The following is an 18,087-nucleotide window of genomic DNA, read 5'->3' on the forward strand; positions in this document are numbered from 1 at the left end:
TGAGATGTCATCGGGCCATATGTAAGCTGTATCTTTTTGATGAGTTAAAAGTACTGGAATTTCTTATTTGTGATCTTGACTTTATTGGCAAATGCAGTTGTCACGTCACAGTGTATTGGTAGTTGTTTGTTCCTTGCACTGAGTTGCTGTACAGTTGTCTTCAACACTTTGGAAGTGACAAGCTGCTACAAAATGACTATTATAACGAGTGGTGAAAGCTGCACTGTGCTAATGCCTCTCACCATGTTTCGCTTTCGCTCAAAGAGAATGTATGTGGCTAAGAGAAGCCTGAGGCTATAGAAGCTGTTAGTTTGTCGCATTGCAACGGTTGAGCAGTTACACCTGGAATAGACACACACACACAGCACACAATCATAGTCAGCTTTAATTAGTCTCATGATACCAGTCGGTTTTCATTAGTAGCGTGGGAGGGACAGAACCGCTCCCACGCTACTAATGCCTCGAGGCATAATACCGTATTAGTGGGAAATTTTCGTGAGGTGCAACATTTCGTGTTTTTAGAGGGCAGAGTAGTTAACGCGAATTAAAACTGGGATAAACTCCCACGCACCGGTATCATGCAAAGCTATTGGTGGGTGTGGTTTCCTGGCATTGAATATTAAAACCCATGAACATTTCTGGAGCCGAATAGCGAAAATGCAACCATACCCAAAAAATTCACTATACGGCAGTAGATTCTAATGTACACTGTTCACCCCACTCATTCTTGATCTGTAATAATTAATTTTGGTTAACAATTAACATAGACAATAATATACTTTTTGCTGGCAATGATCCTTACATACTAGATTGCCTCATGGTCATCGTGCACATTGCGCAAGAAAGGGCAAGGCTCTAGGATCTCAAGTGTGCTCCGACCTCCTTTGCTTGGTTTTAGTGTCAGTAGATCTACTACTAAGTACAGTACATGCAGCTACATCTTAAAATAGAACTGATTCGAGAAAAGGTAAGCAACTGTTAAATATTAATTGTAATTATTGTGGGCCAGAATGAAACTAGACAATGGACTCTCGTTCTACTAACATTGTTAATAATATAGTGTGCATGGCATTGATGCAGCTTGAGCTAGAGTATCATTGTAATGTCAAGGTCATTTACGATCTGTTTAATTAATAGTGGAAACTACTATAGCTACACTTTTGTTGGCATGCATGCACAACATAATATTGTTTGGGATATCCCGAGCAGACATTCACGGTGTTACAGTAGCAGTGAGAGACAAAGATGGGTGTGCCTAAATTCTACCGTTGGATCAGTGAGAGGTACCCCTGCCTTAGTCAAGTGATCAAGGATTACCAGGTGGGCAGCAAATAGATTAGACTCGGATGTATTTACTTCTGTACTGCAGTGCGTACAGTATTACATGTATAGATGTTGTTTTATATGCTACCATGTTACAGCATGTTTTAGGAGTACACCCTGTGAGCTGCATAATCTCTAACCATGCGTACATATAGTGTGCATACAAAGTATTGTACCGTATTCACCCGAATTACCGGGACACTCTATTCTAAGGGGCACTTCGGACTTATGTAATTTTTTTCACTCTATAATTATTAAGGAACAACAGGAAATGTAAATATTTTTAGACGTCCCAATCTAATTAGAACGAAAAAGAGCATGTTTTTTTTTTTTGTTTTTTTTTTTATTTTATTAAACAAATTTATGCATACAGCAAAGGTAACAGAAAATAGCAGAATAGTAGCTAATTCAAATCAGTTACCTAACAAAAACAATACACAACAACCGACATGTACACTTAATTAATCTACAGTAACTTATTTTTAAAGAATGCAAGTGATATGCCAACTGTGTCAAAACCTAAACTATTCCAGGCTGTAATAGTATCTGCGAAGAAGGAAAATTTGAAGTTATTAGATGTCGCGAATGGGACCGAAAGCTGTGTAGTGTTCAGATGTCTTAATTGGTAAGGCTGGACTTTAATGGTGAACGGAAGATTCGGATAGGTTACATGTATGTCCCCTGATATGATCTTGAAGAGTAGGCAGATGTTAGCTCGATAGAGACTCAAAACTGTTAGAAACTCTCTGGATTCTACTCTCTGGCACCGTAATATGTCACTGACGGTTGAAGACACCTTTGTAGACATGGAACCCGCGTACACAGCTTCTAAACTGCACGAAATACATTTTAGCTGCAGAGCTAGCCTCGGCCTGGAATCGAGGCCGTGTACATACCTTAAATGGGGAAATATTCGTTTTAATTACTACGAGACACCCTAATACAAGGGACACTTCGACTTTAACGTAATTTTTCTTGCTCTATTCCAAGGGACACTGCAAGCCGTAATTATTTTTTTGTGTCCCGGTAATTCGGGTGAATACGGTAGTTATAATAATTATTGTGTTTGTATCATTTCAGATTCCCGAGTTTGACAACTTCTACCTTGACATGAACGGGATCATCCACACCTGTTCCCACCCTAACGATGATGACCCTTCCTTTCGAATCTCAGAGGACAAGATATTCCATAATATCTTTGCCTATTTGGAGGTATAAAGAAGCAATTGCATATAAACTGTGTTTGGTTTGACCGGGTGGTCAGGCATAGAGCTGTACATGCTTGTTGAATTTCGCTTAATGTACAGCATACATTAGCTCAATCCAATCAACCACCTCCCTACGGTACATGTATAATTAAATGTATGTGATGAAAAAAATGTTTCAGAATACCCATCTGCCACTTATAAGCTATCATTTAATTATCTCAGGCATTGTTCCGCATCATCAAGCCCCAGCGAGTGATGTTCCTGGCAGTGGACGGAGTAGCCCCCCGTGCCAAGATGAACCAACAGAGAGGACGCCGATTCCGCTCCGCTAAGGAGGCTCAGGATTTGGTCAGGAAAGCACTGCAGGTGAGAGAGAAATGGGACAGTTCCTGCTTCGTCTGCTAGCATTACTATTATATGCATGTGCATGTACTATACTAGCTACTACGCTAGTCTTGTAAACTAAACTAATAACTGCAAATTAAGTTAACTTATACTTACGATCTTTTTGAGGGTGGCCCAGGATTTGTGATTGCTACCATACTAATCTGATTATTGATTGGAGTAGTGAGAGGGTGTACACACACACACACACACACACACACACACACACACACACACACACACACACACACACACACACACACACACACACACACACACACACACACACACAGAAAGGTCAGGTTCTCCCGACAGAGCCTCGGTTCGACTCAAACTGCATCACACCCGGCACTGAGTTCATGACGCGGCTTCATGAACATCTCAAGTACTTTGTGGCTAATAAAATCTCCTCTGACCCTACCTGGCAGAAGGTGTGTGGTACATGTATGAAACTATACCACACACCTGCAAACTAGTAGATAAATGTTTACGTATACATGTAGTAGGTGACACTGCAGATTTTCTCTTTTGCATTGCACGATACAGGTTACCAGCCTTGAGGCTGCACGTAATTCCAGTTACAATAGAACAAATTGCACATTGTGTGATTTTCCCCTTAGGTGGAGGTGGTGTTGTCAGGTCACGATGTACCGGGGGAAGGGGAACACAAGATCATGGACTATATCCGACACCAAAAGGCACAGCCAGACTTTGACCCCAACACAAGACATTGCCTCTACGGACTCGACGCTGATCTGGTTAGTTGACACGTACACAGGGTTTGTGAGGTCAGAGTAAGGTACCCTAGTGCTGCTCAAAGTATGAGGGTCACTAAAATTTACGCAGAAGATCACTGTTAGTAATACACTCACTGATAAGGAGTGCTTCTTCACCTCACACTGTTAAGCCTCACTCACTCTCCTCACGCACACACGCACCCACACACACACACACACACACACACACACACACACACACACACACACACTCACTCCACACACATTCCTCACAACACACACTCCACAGATTATGCTCGGACTCCTCACCCATGAGCCCCACTTTTCCCTCCTAAGAGAGGAGGTGAAGTTTGGCAAGTCCCAGAAGAAGCTGACTACCCCAGACACCATCACCTTCCACCTCTTGCACCTTTCCATTCTTAGGGAGTACCTTGACTTTGAGTTCCAGTCACTCAAGGTGAGGAGCACGTGATGTCATAGTTAAAACAATAAAATCATCTTGTCGTACTTTCAAAATACTGGCCGGTGCTGTAATGATTTATTCTATCACAATACCACTTTGGTTAGATACTGACTTGTAAGGCTTATCTTTATCATGCTGTACGCTGTACAGTATGTACACTTGATGTCGAAGTCTATATTGAGATCATACATGTACACACGTCCCCTTTCAGGACAAGTTGACGTTTGGCTACGATCTTGAGAGGATCATCGATGACTGGGTACTCATGGGGTTCCTAGTGGGCAACGACTTCCTCCCTAACCTTCCTAACTTACATATTCGACAAGACGCTTTTCCCTTCCTCTACGCAACCTACATAGATATCCTGCCCAGCTTGGACGGTCAGTCTCTGTCACAAATGTGGCATGCACGTATATTTTTAACAAGTTACATGACATCAATAGGTTTGGAGTAAGGATTATCAAAATCATTGTAGCCCTGAGGCAGCTTTAAAATATTGTGTGTTGTATTTCATCAATTTGTTTCAAGCTGTACGTAGTAACTTATAAGCTGCAGGCTATTATCATTATTCTAGGGTTCCTGTGCAGTTTAGTGAGCATGCGTAAATAGTTATTCTTGATAGTTCACAATCAACTCTCTGCAGGATATATCAATAATGGGGGCTCTTTGAATATGGCAAGTTTTGAAGCGTATCTCAGAGCAGTTTCTCAGGTAACGGATCCTCCCTCTAGGCGTATTGTACTAGCCCAGTGCACATTGTTTCACTGATTCATTTATCGCTCGTTCTTCCTGCAGTTCGACTTAGACCATTACAGTGAGTTGTTTGATGACATGAAATGGATGGAGGGCAGGAGTAAACTCGGACAGAAGAAAAATATGGGCGCTTCTACTGGGCATGCCCAGAAAAGGAAGCCTACTGGGTATTCCCAGACTGGTGCTAACCCTGATGACGGGTTTTCTGCTGAGCTGGCAGCTTTTGCTGGTGGGGGCGGGGATGAGGTGGACTATGATGAAGATTCAGAAGGGATCAGGAAGATCAAGGTAATTGTTTCTCAGAATACATGTGTTGTATTTAATATTTGCTTCCTTGCTGCATAATTGCAGTTGAAACGAGATCATTGATACCTTATAGCACCAACATAATTTATGTAATTCAGCCCCCCACACACCCACACCCACACACACACACACACAAACACCCACACACACACAGCGTGACCTGGGCATTGGCAGTTTGCAGTCGTACTTCAGTGAGGAAGACAAGGACCTAGACAAGAACTTCAACAAAGAGTTCGTGGAGTTCAAGGTGCATGGGGTACTCTCAAAATTGTTATCAAAAGTTAGCCTATTTTGGCACAATGCAGGAGACCTCTACAGTTATAAAAAGAAACCATTCATATGCTTTGTCTACTTGATTTAATATGTGTGCCGGCCCGACTAAGTTACTTTGCCCTTCCCTCCCCTTAGGCGACATACTACAAGCAGAAAATGGGGTTCATACAAGTGGACCGCTCCGTGTTGTTGGAGCAGGCCAAGTGCTATGTTGTAGGCGTCCAGTGGGTCCTACATTACTACTATTCAGGAGTACCATCTTGGAGTTGGTTCTACCCCTATCACTACGCACCATTCGTGTCCGATATTAGAGGATTTAGCGATATCTTGATCGAGTTCGATTTGGGGAAACCGTTCTTCCCCTTTGAGCAGCTGCTGGGTGTCCTCCCACCTGCTAGCAAGTCATTGCTTCCTAAAGCCTTCCAGGTGGGAGTTCCATAAATATACGTTGTATCCTTGGTCCAGTACATTATGGTAAATTGCCTTTGTGCTTTGTATAATGCTTTACTGTTACCAAACGTCTAGTTTAGTATAATAATGCGGAAAATAGTAGTACATGAATATCCTGATTTTACTGTGCATGCTCCCTGCTACAGGGTCTGATGGTAAACGAGGACTCTCCAGTGAAGGACTTCTATCCAATGAGCTTTGAGACGGACCTAAACGGGAAAGACCAAGAATGGGAGGCGGTGGTACTCATCCCCTTCATTGATGAGGAGAGACTGCTCCAGGCCATGGGTCCCTGTCTGCGGCACCTATCACCAGAGGTGAGAGCAAATGTTGTGCAGAGTACAGTGCAATAGTCTAACCACTAACCAGCATTATTATACAGTAACACGGAAGCATTGTACAGTATGTGCATGTACATGTAGCTTGCTGGGCCAATACTGTAGCACTTAACTGACAGTGAGTCTGTCCTCTCTTGAGTGTTTAGTGGTTACTTATGTAGTACTTATACAATGTAACGTGTTCAGCTTTCCCGAATTTTTGATTGCATATAATTATACCCGAACATGGTTGTGTTTTCCAGGAGGCATCCCGTAATGGTTTTGGTGTGTGTCTAGTGAGCCATTACGATGAGGCTGTCCCCGCTACTATCCATCCGTCACCATGGCCACAGATGTTCCCACAGCTGGACAACTGTCACATCAGGTACATTGTATGATAAATTAGAGTAGTACGTATAATTTTGTCTTGAGTTTTCAGACTGTATATCGGTTAATTGTTTTAAGATACATGTACCGTATAGCGGGTAATTTTCGTAGGGTAAAATATTCGTTATTGTCGTGGGCAGGCTAACCTCCACGAAATTTTATCGTAGGCGTGGCTTATCTGAACGTAGGAATGCCGTGCAGCCACGAGACTAAACGAAATTTTTACTCACGAAAACTACCGTTTCTCGAGTTGAACGAATTTTTTACCCCACGAAACTTACCCGCTATACGGTAGTCATAAAGACACAGCATGTATCTCTACATTGTAGATTATCAAACAATCTACACGGGATATTTACCCCATTAACTATAATATGGACATGTTTTGCATGTAAAATGTACATTACTAATATTTTAGTAATGTACATTTTACATACCTAACACTAGCACACATTTTCAGGGGGGATTTAAACGGCCCCAAAGCTACAGTACTGTATCAATTAGCTACATGTGTGATAAGGGTCACTTTGTCAACATTTCAGGCCCATAGTGATACATGCACAGCTCGTTTTATTGCACAAACAATTTCCTCCTCAGTTATATTGAGCTGCCTCATGATCCATTCCCGGTTGCCAAGGATAAGTTGGTACGTGGATTATGTAAGGATGTGAAGCTGGCTGTGCACTTTCCTGGCTTCCCCACCCTCAAGCACATCCCTCACGTGGGGGCGCTGGAGAAAAGAGGTGTGAGGGTGTTCCAGGCCGCTAGCAGAGGGGATAACTTGTTTCTCACGCTACTACCCAGAAACGAGAATAAGGTTTGTGCTTGCCAGATAATGAATAATTTGCTGGGTGCATTTTACATCGTAGTGTTTCTGTTGTGCGTATAGCCTTCCATTTACAGTGTCAGGCTGAATGGTAGCGCATTATTGTCAACTGATAAAAGCACTGTAATTATACGTACTCTGTTCAACAATGGGCTGAGTTAGCAATATCCTTAGGAAATTCGTTTCTAGTTTACTATCATTATGGGGATACTTCAATATTCAAGGCTGGAAAAGGATGAGAAAGTTGGCAGTAGCAAATTACATGTAGTTAGGATCTATTGCAGACATGTTCACTATTATCTTTAGGACACTTCATTGCTCGTTATCAGGAGTGAATGCACTCCTGTCGTTATAGGTTAATCTTCAAGTTTTAATTTTACCGTCGCATTACTTCAATCTCAATTATTTAATATTTGCACTGCTTTTATACAAAATAATAACTAAACGTAATACACATTGCAACGTAGCTATTGGATGCCTAAAGTATCTTGAAGGTGACTTTGTAGGTGCTTGATTGCAAGTACCAATCTGTGTCTCTGCCTCCAATCATAAGAAATTCGGTTTGTGAGACAGGTACGAATGCTGATAATACTACTGGGGCTGGCAAATCACCAACGTGGACCCACGAATTCATCGATGTCGAGTAGGCAAAAATGCTTTGTGTGGGTGAGATTTCAAGCAGGTTTTCAGAGTCTGCACCACCAACAGCTAGGACCATGCCAGATATAGTTACAGCTGATGGGCGATAGCTGGGTGTGTTCTGTAGTTTAGTCCATGCATACGGTGAGGGTGAGGTATCATCGCTGTTCTGTATTGCTTTCGATGGTTTCGAGTTGGAGATTAGATCTTCAATTTTAGCTTTCACTATTCTGTTCGAACGACGCAGACAATCATCTCCACCCATAAGGTACACAGTGTTATTGATTATAGTTCCTCTCATACCCCTACAAGCATACGGTAATTCGTCGGTTTTGTTCCATTGGTTAGCGGCAAAGTTATAGATTTCAACAAATGGAGTGGCCCAGTGTGATTGTGATTCTCCTCCTGCTACAACTAGGTGCATTGGAAGACTGACTACTGCTGGTGAACTTCTTGCTGTGATCATCGGTGGAATCGTCTTCGTCCACATGCGTGAATGCTCATCAAAGGCATTAAGTGTAGCTGATAGTGATAAGTCTTGATACGTACCTCCTACTAAAACCAATTTTCCTGCAATCTCTCCCATACCAAATCTATGGATAGCTGGGTTAGGAAGAACTGACCATATATCTCTTGATGGCTCGTAACATTGAACAAAGTATTCGTGATCGGTATTCTCACAAAATCCTCCACCGTAATAAACCTTGCCATTAATGGCTACAGCTTGCCCAATAGCCATATCCATCAGAGCTTCCGAGCACACACTATGAGATATACTCGCCTGCAATGTCTGCATAAGTGTAAAGTGCAATGCTATACAATGTGACTGTCAGTTCAATTGTTCGTTTCTAAGCATGTAATTTATAATGGGTGTTAGTTATTCAATTAGTATTGTAATATTAGCACTACTTACCTGTTGTTTCTTTGTTAAGAATTCTCTAGTACCTCTCAGTTGAGTGTTTAGGCGTTCAATGGCGTCTTCCTTCCCCCGAATACAGCTGTCTTTCATAGCTATGGTTGACGCCATCGATGAAATCACGGAATCTTTGACTGAGAGCGCTACCTCTTTTGTCTGTGTTCGAAGTCTTTCTTGTTCCACTTGTAAAGTGAGTGTAGTCACTTGTGAAGCTAGCGTTGCATTCTCAATTTCCAGTTTTGCATATTCCACATCTTTAATATCAAGTTTTTTGTGTGCCAAGTTACAACTTGTAATTTGTTGATCAACTTCCTCGCCTAGTTCAGTGCACTTTACTTCTAGCTCGGCAACTATCGTGTCTTTAGTGTGTACGGCAATTTGAGCTGTCTCTTGTTCTTCATTCAACTGGTCAATTTGTAGCTGGAGTCCACTTGTATGAACTGAGTGTGCAAGTTCGATGCATTGCATAGCATTTTCTGTCGCTTGTTGCTGTTCTGTCCTTTCTACCATGAGTTGAATTATTTCTCCCTCTCTGTCCCGAATGGTGAGGGCTTTCTTCTCAATCTCCACCTCCAAAGCTCTCTTCTCTGTCAGCAGTGTACTCACTCGATGAAGCATCTCTACTCTATTCTCAATAGTGGGAGGCTGATCAAGCACCACCCCCCTCACCCGACCGATTATCTCCGCTGATGAAGGCCTTAGCTGGGGGTTGTTGCTGAGACAGCGCATGATGAGGTCCATCAAAGGGTGATCTGGGGGAATCCTTCGGAGAAACACTTCACGTCGTTCGGCTTCTGTCACTGATATCAGCCCATTGGGATTAACAGGATCAACTCGTGTCTGGCCAACCTTTGGTAGTGGCCACTCTGCTGTGAAGGTGTGAATCATCATGACCCCAAAAGAAAACACATCCACACTGGTGCAGTAGTGGGGGTCGGCAACCATCACTTCGGGAGGCATGTATGCTGGAGTGCCAGGGGTCTGTGTCATTCGACTCACTTGAAGGGGGGTAAGGTTCAAGATTCGAGCAACCCCCAGATCGGATATCTTGGCTGTCATGTTGGTTGACAAGAGAACGTTGTTGGCTGAGAGATCTCTGTGCACAATGACTGGTGTTTGGCCATGGAGGTAGGCCAGGCCCAGTGAGACATCATGGAGGATAGAGAAGTTGATCTCATTGGGGAAAATACCGTAGCGGTCGAGACAGCTGGTCAAGTTGGTGGGGAGGAACTCCATGACTAGGATGGGGAACTGAGAGCCTTCCTCAAAACAGATTCCTAGAAACTGGACAATGTTGGGGTGCCTAGTTTGACTGAGCAGGTGACATTCCTCCAGATACCTTCGTGCTGCATGCCCAATTCCAGTCTCGTAGAGAACTCGGTAAAGCTTCTTGCCAGCACATTTCAGGCCTTGATACTCGAGCTCCATAACAACAGCGTAGGAACCTCGTCCCAACTCATTTTCGGTGATGCGAATTTCTCTCAGGATAAATTGCTCGAAATTTTCGTAGTCTGTCATGTCAATTCATTCTGTGTGCGCGCGCAATAAATTGGGCAACTGTTTACTCTTGTTGCACACTTTACAAGTGATAATTATTATTATGACCATGTTGCCACGCCCTTATGTTGTGATCATGTGGTAATAATGAATAAAGGTTATAATTATGGAATATTTATTACTAGATATGCGTACAAGTTGCTTTGCAACAACACTGACACCCTATGAATAATCTTGCTCAATGATTCTGTAGAAAATATTTTATGTACGTGTATATCCATTGATAAGTGTGCCTCCTCCCACCCCAGGACTGCTATTCATTGGCTCAGGAGCTGGTTGGGCGAACACTGTACGTTGGGTGGCCCTACCTGGCCGAGGCTAAAGTGTGTGCTGTGTCTGACGGGAGAGAAAAGTATCACGATGTCAGTAATAATGGTCTTAGTCACAATACAGCGTATGTATGTATACGATTGGCTCCCATGCATGTGAACACAAGCACTTCCATGTATGTACATGTACATGACTCTGAATCATTGTACGTGAAGCATAGAACACCTTATGAACTTGGTTACCTATCTAAATTCTACTAACTGTTAAACTGCATATTGTTTCCTTCCCCAGAGCTATGCCCCGACGAGTACCAAACCGCCAGGGGGTGGAGTCTCCCTGAGGAGAGAGGTACTAACTGAGGGTGGGGCTAAACAGTGGAGGGAGGACAAGACCATTATCGCCAGACAGTAAGTGTGTGAGCAGTAATTGATCCGCAGGATTAATACGTTTGCATTTTATGTTGAGTGTGTAGTGGGTAGAAATAAATGCATTTTCAGAGAGTATAAACTACAGGAAGTCTTGTAACAGTTGCTGTGTTGTTGAAGTGTCAAATTAGCCCGTTGCTCTTGATATGACCTCGATTGGTCCTCCTACCCTCACAGGTACTCCGAGCGACAAGGGATAAACCTGGGCAATGTGGAGTTGCTTGTCTATTCTCAAGTCCTGCAGGGGAAGCGTTATGTCGTGAGCAAGAAAGGGGACAGAGGGACAGTGGCTCTCGTTAAAGAATGGGCCCCATTGCCCGAGCCATTTGCTTACCAGACCACTGTTAGGGACATTGCAGCCTTTGCACCTGACTATAAAGAGCAGGTCAGTAGTCTGGAAGAGCTCTTCCCTGTCAAGTCCAACTGCTTCATCACATCTCCATTGCACTATGGCAGTCTGGCTGAGGTAACTTTATCTATTGAAAACTGGGAGACTGATGTGTATGGATTTGGTAGTCCATCTAACAGCAGCTGTTGTACATAATTATGCTTGTTGAAGTGAAGTATGTTTATATAGGATATAGGCAGTACGTCGTATTGAGTGGGGATGAGATAATGAGTCATATTGTTTTAGTTTTGCTGCTATTCTATCAGCGTGTGTGCATGTATAATTGTAGGTGATGTTAGTGGACACGGCTCAGCTTAGAGTGCAAGTCAAGGTCAACCCACTGCCTGAGCCGGAGCTCCTGTCTGTGTTAAACAACCGAAAGCTCTTTGTGCGCTACCTCCCATCACACGTGGTAACAAGTGAGGTTGGTCTCCCACCCATAGCTCTGGCCAGGATCACCGGGAACATCCAGGTGGAGAGAGGATCCAGAGACAAGTCAGTAGCACGTTGTCTTTATGAGAAGTTAATCAATCCACTTATTTTGCTCATTGTAGAGGGCTCTTTACATGTATGTTGTTTGACCAACTTTGAAGCTAATTTGCACACTTTCATGGATTATAGCCTACAATATAAATTGACTGCGCTTGGTTCCTTCCTTATAGCGTGAAGGGCAGAGAAAAGGCCAAGATTGGATTAAACTGGAAGTTTTCTAAGAGGAACCGAGAGGTACATGTACATACATGTATGTTATACTACACAAAAACTCTATTTATGTGAACGTAGTAATTATTATAGTGCCTCTCAAGTCTCATAATTTATGGTGTCCACTCCCACATTGATTTTGGGCCCACACTCGTTTCAACGAGGTTCCTCCATGCCAACATAATTGTTTCAGAGTTGTATCATCTGATTACAGCTTCTTGGCTATGCTCGCAAACATGAAAAGGGAGGTTGGACGTTCTCCCTTGAGGCTATTGACATTCTCAAGCAGTTTATTAAAAAGTTCCCGGTCATGTTCGGATACATCAGAAGAAACCCCACAGATGATGTGTATTACGAGGAGGACCTGTTCCCCAAGAAAGATGGGTGAGTGCATGAGCAGTGTTTAGTGCTTTGCTAGTGCAAGTTCAAACAATTAACGGTCCCTTGTGTCTCTCTCCATTCTAGCATGAACCCTTTTCAGTGCTTTCTTGCACCTTGGTATGTTTAAGTTGTATAATCAATAATAGTAATAGGCGATAGGAGAAGCATGGTCTCGCTTAGTTGGGGTGGGCAGGGGTGAACCTCCCCCCCACACCATTTTCACATGATCACATTTAATAGTACTACGTGACAACATCATATTTATTGGTTAATGTGATTAACTCAATTGCTTAATTAACTGAGCCAAAACATTTTACAGCGTGCCCATCCTAGATGAAACCCTGTCAATGACATGTGCAATAAGCGATATCCTGAGACCCTATAATTATATGAACCACATTACACTGTGAACGTGTGCCAAATACTTACACGTACATGTAATCAGCTTTGTAATAAATGCACCCCCAGCCCTGAGACTATCAGTAATGTGAAGGAGTGGCTGAAGGGTCTGCCTAGCGAGGGTGCCGATGCAGTGGACTGTGGCAGCCTCACATTGGACAAGCCACAGATAGCAGCCATCGAGAAGGCTTTACATGACATGCAGGTACATTGTACCTTTGGTGTGAATGTGAAGTGTGAAATGCTATTATGTTGCCTGATCGACTTTTTACAAGGAATTAAATTTTGTGGTTTGTCAATTGATCATCGACCATTTAAGAGTCTATTGATAGGGCCTTTATATGTTGTATGCCCTTTATGTGTGTGTACCGTGTACTTTCAGAGACAGAAGGCTGCTCCAGCAAAACCCATCAAACTGAGGGTCAAGCCATCTGCTCTGTTCAAGGTTTGCACACAAGCTACATGATATTGCATATTTCCATTGCATACATCTGTAAGACTGTAGCATAATTATACCTGTACCTTGTTACGTCTAGTTATGCAATTATGCCTGTATACTGTTACATGTACAGTACTTATGTAAGAGCGAGGTATACAAGTACATACTCACGTCCACATGTATATTACCGTATCTCAATTGTATCTCTCCATGTTCTCCAGCCTGCCAATCGCCAGGGCAACCTGATCCCTGATCCAGATACTGAGTTCAGGCTCTTTGATAGAGTGGTCAATGTCTCCTCTAACAGTGCTGTGCCGTTCGCCCTGAGGGGAACTGTCACAGGCATCATGGGAGGTAAACTTTCTCTATTTTGTATGTGTTGTTACAAATACTCTTAATTAAATAATAGTCCAGACACAATTGCACAGTGAGTCATGATATCTAAAAGGACAAGAAAAATTTCTCCCCCACGATTGTTTTCTCGTAAACCTCCCCTTGTTTTAATATTAACAAAGGTTACATCTTTAGGATTTCAGTTTAGCAACGTTTATATTTGCGTTTGAATAATAGTTGCAAATATTTTGCGAGCAGTAATGCACATGAACGTAAGACACCAACTACATGTACATGTACCTATACTGTATAACATTGCTCGATCGCAAAGGTACATGTACACATGTAAGAATTCAAAATATCAAATAATTTAGCTCGTTCACAAACTTCTTCACGCAAAAAACACTGTCGCAATACAGTACTAATAATTTTTATCCTGTCTATGTGAATCCTTTAGATTTCAAAGAAAACGGTCCAACATTGTACGAAGTGCTATTTGACGAGGACTTCCTTGGTGGGCTCAAACTGCGATGCTCCTCTAATCGGGCCTATCGTCTACCCGCCTCCTGTCTGCTCAGCATCTCTCATGGAAGAAGGCTTAGCGGAGCCGATGGTGAGAAGAAAAGATCTCACAAAAGTCACACTCATTCAGGAACTAGTTATGCTGATGCCACAACAGTGTATGAACAACAGCCGAGTTATGGAAGAGGACAGTCGTATGGGAGTGGAAGTTATCGAGGTCGGGGTAGCACTGAAACCAGAACCGAGTATGGCAATAGAAGTGAGCGACCTTCAAAGAGTGGGCGTGAAAAAAGTAGAGGGCGAGCTGGTGGTGATGAAGTTAAAAAAATATTGCTGAGAAACCCATCTGATTCTCCACGCAATAGCAAGCAGGAATCTGGACACGGTGATATGTCTGCAGCTGTAGACGCACTGTCAAAACTCACCATTTCAAATCAGCCAGCTCCAAATGAAACGATAAATTTATCGCCCTCTGTGGCAGCCATGTTTAGTGCTCACGAGAAAAAAGAAACGCTTCCTCAAGAAGACAACACGGATGCTGCCAAAACTTCAATGCAAGACCACAGTTCTAATCTGAAGAGCATACTCCGTATTGGTGGTCCAAACAAGCCGCCTGTCAGGAGGGAAGTGCCTGAGGCAGTGCAACAGCCGAGTCAGCCTCGAGGTCCACTGTTACCAAGACCACCACAGTACCCACCACAGCAAGCTAGAGGTGAGTAAGTGTTGTTGTGTTTTACCATGCAGGTTCACTTTAGAGGTTCAATTAAGTTTTGTAGTGCAGTTGAACTGAACCGTTACAGTGTAGACTAATGATTATAAGTAATCATAACAGCCCAGGTTCCTAGCCAGTTGCTCGACGGGGTGTATACAGAGGAGGTCGGACATCACTTGAACTTTCACTAATTATGACCTTTTAATGACATTCCAGGCCAAATTGCTTTTCGTTTTTGCTGACTCAGCAATAGAACACGACTGGAATGGCTATTATGTGCTGATAGGGTTAGGTCCAGTAACCATCACAGACACCAAACACAACTAGTTGTCAACAGATTCAGCGACAGAAAACGTGCAAAAACATTATCTCATAAATCAGTCGCCCTTATAACATAGACTTGTGATTAGGCCGCCCAACTTTTAGAGGGCGGCTAACATATAATATGAGACTAGCTGAAGTACAGTAGCCGCTACTGCTGAGTCAGCAAAAACGAAAAGCAATTTGGCCTGGAATGTCATTAAAAGGTCATAATTAGTGAAAATTCAAGTGATGTCCGACCTCCTCTGGGGTGTATACATGTAGCTTAATATGTAAGTTAATTACACATACCAATCGCCACTTGTAATGTGACAACTCTGCAGGTCCTATATTCCCACAAGGTCCAGTGTATCCCTTTGGACCCCCACCGATGGTTGAGTAAGTGTAGCACACAATGCCATGCAAATGATTTATAATTATGCTGTTTGATAAGAAAGGCTTGTCTTATCAGTTTTGTAGTACTTTACATGCAGGAGCATAATCGTTTTGAACCTTGTACCCATTCTCTCTGCAGCCCAGTGGCTGTGTTATACAACAAGGCCTACTCTCTTGGCTACCCCCCTCCAAACGTGTTCCACAGAAACACCCCCCAGGTACTAAATCCCTGTAAACTATTATGTAATAATAATACAGTAATAATAATACATAATGTATAATATTCTTTGACATTCTCGTTGACTCTGAGGCTGTTATTGTTTGTAGTTAGTTGGTTCATTATGTACTTTGCAATTTAGAGACAAGCCTTGAAAACCAGATATTTCTTTGATGATGCAGTTCACTATTTAACCCAACCCTGTACCATTTGTATATTGTACTCCTGTAGGGCTATGTTGGCTATGTAGAGGTTGGAGCTAGGAAATACAACGGCCCTCCCTCTGCCAGTGCACAGGATGCCTGGCAAAGTGCAGCAGCAGTGGCTAACGCTGATCTAGCGGTGAGTGGAACATCGATAATCCCACTGAATCTTTAATACAGCTAAGGTTACTTAAATTTTTTGTAGCACTCATACAATCTTTTTAAACAAGCGTGGGTGATTTTTTAACTGTTGAGAAAAATTTGCTAATTCACATAATAATTATATCGATTTTAGAAATCGTCGTACCCCAGCTACCCCGCCCCCTACTCTTACCCGATGATGATGCCTCCTCAGCGCCCCCGCTATGATCGACCCCTTCTGCCCCACTATACTCCCCAACAGCCACCCCCCAGACCAGCCCATCATATGCCCCCCTATCATCACTCCGGGAGAGGGGTTCTCTCTCAGAGCCGCCCCTTTGTCCCTTTGCAGGTATTATGCTAAATGTATAATTATTACCATGTAGCATGTAGATGGATTTATGTGTACTAATGCCTTTTCTAAAAGATTATTGAGGTGGCCACAATTAATTAGGGGACTGAGATGGGTTTGGGTGTGCAACAATGTACACGTTATTGTTATGATTACCACCAATTTTTACAAGCATTGCTTTTCACAAAATCTTCTTTGCAGGTCCAGAGAAAGCAGACTGTAAAAGGTTCCCCCGAGAAGAAGCCCCGGGTTGCTACGGTGTCGAAGCATCAGATATCAAGTGAAGAAGCTCAGAGACTACAGACAGCCACACAAGACATCAAACAATCACTGAATATCACTCCATCTCAGAGCTCGTCTCTAGAAGCTTCAAATTCTGCAACTGATAATCAACCTACCACTTCGAATGTGCAACAATTGAATGACTCTTCCCAACAGATAGGAGATACTTCAGTAAACGCTGTTCTAATTACACAAGTCCAAAAAAGCTCGCAAGACATCAAAGAGACGAGGGAAACGATTGAACGGTTAGGTGGCATAATAAATGCTTTGGCTGTCTCTTCAGGTGATCTTCCCGAACATGGTGAAACTGTTGCTGTGGCAGATTCGAACAAACCAAACCCGGGAGCTTTAGAGCATGTTGGAGATGCTTTTGTACGTGTCGCACTGGCTGGAGCCATGAATGAGCAACCCACTGAGAACGAGAATTATTCAGAAGCAGTACAACCTGAGGACACGGCTAAATCGAGCATCAGTGAGGTCACTATTGCCGGGGAGATTGTGGGGACTGTGTCCAATCGTGAACCTACCATGGCCGACATTGCTCAGGCCAGCCAATCTACTACCCCTTCCAAGAAGCCCAAGAGACAAATAGCTGCCTCTTTCATGAATTCGTAACATTGCGTATTAGCTGGTTTCTTCCATTTTCATTGTTGCACATTAATACTGTTCAATATGATAAACAGTTTCAAAATGGGACTATAGCCTCGAATTTTAATCAACCTGGATTCAAGGCTACCAATGGAGCTTTGACTCGCGTGAATTATTGCGCATGCGCACATGACTCAACTACTTCTCACATGCACGACACCAGCATCTCACAGAGCGAGCGAGCGAGCATGCATCTTATATAGCAGTTAGCCTCGGTTCCAGGTTTGTATCTGGAATTTTATACCGAAGGCTAGAAGGTAATTGTTTGGTCATTAATAGTTGTTCACTGGGTCCAGCAGATACAACCTTAATTAATTGCTCCGCATGTTATTAGGCTGTGCACCCAGCTTTGGCATCAGATCTACTGCTTAGCCTCAATTCTAGGCCGAGTTTTCGCTTTTATAACGGTTGGGCGAACAACTAGTGTGCATCAGTATT

General features: G+C 43.0%; 2 protein-coding genes across 2 annotated transcripts; one reads left to right on the forward strand and one right to left on the reverse strand.

The window, feature by feature from the left end:
* The first annotated feature begins 791 nt into the window (after nt 1-791).
* LOC135332925 (5'-3' exoribonuclease 1-like) lies at nt 792-17,695 on the forward strand. The gene is made up of 30 exons (XM_064527855.1): nt 792-967; nt 1,210-1,320; nt 2,404-2,535; nt 2,754-2,897; nt 3,209-3,346; nt 3,536-3,673; nt 3,942-4,109; nt 4,327-4,495; nt 4,759-4,826; nt 4,911-5,156; nt 5,329-5,421; nt 5,583-5,873; nt 6,044-6,214; nt 6,478-6,599; nt 7,199-7,418; nt 10,788-10,901; nt 11,101-11,216; nt 11,412-11,700; nt 11,912-12,117; nt 12,285-12,348; nt 12,539-12,708; nt 13,174-13,309; nt 13,487-13,549; nt 13,765-13,897; nt 14,334-15,110; nt 15,755-15,809; nt 15,946-16,024; nt 16,255-16,365; nt 16,522-16,719; nt 16,921-17,695. The coding sequence occupies exons 2-30, from the start codon at nt 1,246-1,248 to the stop codon at nt 17,614-17,616; spliced, it is 5,382 nt and encodes a 1,793-aa protein (XP_064383925.1). The 5' UTR covers nt 792-967; nt 1,210-1,245; the 3' UTR covers nt 17,617-17,695.
* LOC135332933 (serine/threonine-protein kinase TAO3-like) lies at nt 7,687-10,593 on the reverse strand. Its single transcript, XM_064527866.1, has 2 exons — nt 8,980-10,593; nt 7,687-8,856 (listed from the first exon to the last, which is right to left on the reverse strand). The coding sequence occupies exons 1-2, from the start codon at nt 10,498-10,500 to the stop codon at nt 7,906-7,908; spliced, it is 2,472 nt and encodes an 823-aa protein (XP_064383936.1). The 5' UTR covers nt 10,501-10,593; the 3' UTR covers nt 7,687-7,905.
* Nucleotides 17,696-18,087: the final 392 nt, after the last annotated feature.

Source organism: Halichondria panicea, chromosome 3, assembly GCF_963675165.1.
Source record: "Halichondria panicea chromosome 3, odHalPani1.1, whole genome shotgun sequence".
Lineage (NCBI taxonomy): Eukaryota > Metazoa > Porifera > Demospongiae > Suberitida > Halichondriidae > Halichondria > Halichondria panicea.